At 48.2% G+C, this 2,721-nt stretch overlaps 1 protein-coding gene across 1 annotated transcript in view; it reads left to right on the top strand.

Annotated features, from left to right (window-relative positions):
• The first annotated feature begins 6 nt into the window (after window positions 1–6).
• Window positions 7–2,721, top strand: part of Ak3 (adenylate kinase 3) — a 24,320-nt gene continuing 21,605 nt past the window's right edge. Inside the window, exon 1 of the mRNA XM_013018476.1 lies at window positions 7–171. Within this exon, the coding sequence (XP_012873930.1) occupies window positions 21–171 (151 nt within the window). The 5' untranslated portion in view covers window positions 7–20. The remainder of the gene's footprint in view (window positions 172–2,721) is intronic.

The raw sequence follows: 2,721 nt of genomic DNA, 5'->3' as shown, positions 1-2,721 counted from the left end.
GCCCCTGCTGGCCCACCGCCATGGGGGCGTCCGCGCGGCTGCTGCGCGCCGTGATCATGGGGGCCCCCGGCTCGGGCAAGGGCACCGTGTCGTCCCGCATCACCCAGCACTTCGAGCTCAAGCACCTCTCCAGCGGGGACCTGCTGCGACAGAACATGCTGCAGGGCACAGGTGGGAATCGGGCCGGGGCGCGCCGGGGCGCTTCGCGGGCGGAGGGCCGGGGGCCCGGGGGTCTGCGGAAAGTGGGGAGGGGGTGATCGGGCACAGCGCACCCCCAAACTTCCGGTTTGGGTGGACAGCCTGGGGTCAGCGGGGAGGGGGGATAACTAGCTCCAAGTTCACAGATGGCAAGAAAGGGAAAGCGCTCGGCTTTGTCGGGGAGGCGCCCCCTCGCAGCTGTTTTGGGGTGCGCAGTGTGTGTGTGTGTGTTTGGGAGGGTCATCGAGCAGAGCTTGTTTTCTGTCTCCATGTGTCCTTGTTCGTAGGGATCCGGTCTGGCTCTGCTCGGGTTGCTCTTTTCCTTACTTTGATTCCCCTTCCCCCCACCCTTGGGTGATTGTAGCTCCGACCTTGTCTTCGTTCATCTCAAAGCCGATTATTATTTAACCCTACTTGCCAGCACGAAACAGGTTTAGCTTTTGACACCCCCCCGCCCCCCGGCCTCTGATAGTTCTGAAGATACAGACGACAGCGATCCGTGTCGGTGATTACATAAAAGATGGTGGTGTTGCTCGTGTCGAATGCGTCCTTGTAACTCTGCACAATGCCTCCTTCGTGGACTCGTGTGCTTGGCCGTGGGTGACTGTGCGGCGTGTAACTTCGACCTGAAGACGTCTATTTTTGTCTTGTTTTTTTGAGACCGGGTCTCACTAGGTAGCTCAGGCTGGCCTCGCGTTCTTAATCCTCCTGCCTCCCCCTCCCAGGCTCTGCGATGACAGGAGTGAGTCATGGCCTCTCCACTGGCTGGCTGTGCGTGGCTCGTGACTATCATCCAAGCTACTCGGGAAGTTGAGACGTGAGGGTTGGAGAGTGGATGCAAGCCCAGACAGAAACAAACAAGGGATTCACATCTCCAATGATAGCTAGTAAAATGATGGACTGGAGATGTGGCCCAAGTGGTAAAGTGCCAGCCATGAGCACAAAAAGCTGAATAAAAAAGCCAAGGGCAAACACAAAGCACTGAACTCAAGCACACACACACACACACACACCATCACCATCCCAACAACAACTATTACCTCAGTACATTCTTTTTTTTTTTTTGCCAGTCCTGGGGCTTGAACTCAGGGCCTGGGCCCTGTCCCTGAGCTTCTTTTGCTCAAGGCTAGCACACTACCACTTGAGCCACAGTGCCACTTCCAGCTTTTTCTGTTTATGTGGTACTGAGGAATCGAACCCAGGGCTTCATGCATGCTAGGCAAGCACTCTACCACTAAGCCACATTCCCAGCTCATGCAATTCATTCTTCACCACCTAAATGTTGACCTTTACTTCCAAAACTGAACTCATGTTGAAATTAATTTTGAATCATTTTGAATCTTTGCTTAAAATAGTGCCTTTACTTGGGTCAAAAAAAAAGGAAAAAGGCTTGGATAAGATAGATGGAAGAAAAGTACATACAGTAAAAACAAACAAACAAACAAAAAAACCCACAAAGCTTTCTCTCATTTCCTGCCTCATTCCCACTCTTCAGAGAGGAAAAGTATGTTTCCTTCTAGAAACACCTATTTATGTTCAGACACTTCGGTGCATATCCTGTATGTACTATGTAACCATATATTCTGCTCAGCACCAGTGTTTTCACAAAGTATTAGGCCTATCTTTCCTCATGGCAATGGGCAAAAGTCCATTGCATTCTGCTTCTAGAAGATGGATTTGCTGAATCTGTTATGATAAATTTAGCCAGTCCCCTCTTAATGAACATCTAGGTTATTCCCTGTTTGTTCTGTGTAAAGAAATCCTGATATTTGATTAAAGAAAAACCCAATGTGTGTAGATTTATTTATGCCAGACCTGGGGCTTGAACTCAGTGCCTGAGCAATTTTTGGTCAAGGCTAGTGCTCTACCACTTGAGCCACAACTCCATGGTTAATGTCTCATGGTTAATTGCAGATAAGAGTTTCATGGATTTTCCTATTCAGGCTGTCATGAACCTCCATCCTCTCAGATTTCAGCCTTCTACAGGAGTGAGCCACTGGCTCTTGGCCAGTGCTTTTACTTTATCTCTTAAAGTTCTTTTGGTTCTCAATCCTGCATATCTTGCAACATCTTACTTTATTCTCTTTTAGCATTTATCTTACATAATAAAGTTTCTTTTAGTTAAGTTTATCCAACCAAAGGTTAAATTGTCGACTCTTGCTAAATGTTCTTGATGTAACATACTGAATTCGTTAGGTAACAGTGATCAGGCAGGAGCAATGTGGACCGCTTCTGGGAGTTAGGCTATCCAAACTACAAACCAATACCCGGTTAGCAAGTTGCATCTCCAGCCTTGGCTCCTAAAGGAGTTATCTGAAAAATGACTGAGCAGTGAACCATAACCTTCAGTGAGGTTCATTTTCAGCAAGAAATGTTTGCTAATTTGTTGAAACAGGTAACATTTTTGAACAGTACATTTCAAAGCTATTCTCATTAACCTTTTTTTTTTTTTGGTCAGTCGTGGGGCTTGAACTCTGGGCCTGGGCGCTGTCCCTCAGCTCTTCAGCTCAAGGCGAGCGCTCT

This window comes from Dipodomys ordii, unplaced genomic scaffold (assembly GCF_000151885.1).
Source record: "Dipodomys ordii isolate 6190 unplaced genomic scaffold, Dord_2.0 Scaffold40, whole genome shotgun sequence".
In the NCBI taxonomy this organism is placed as follows: domain Eukaryota; kingdom Metazoa; phylum Chordata; class Mammalia; order Rodentia; family Heteromyidae; genus Dipodomys; species Dipodomys ordii.
This window is presented reverse-complemented; position numbering and strand designations above follow the sequence as displayed.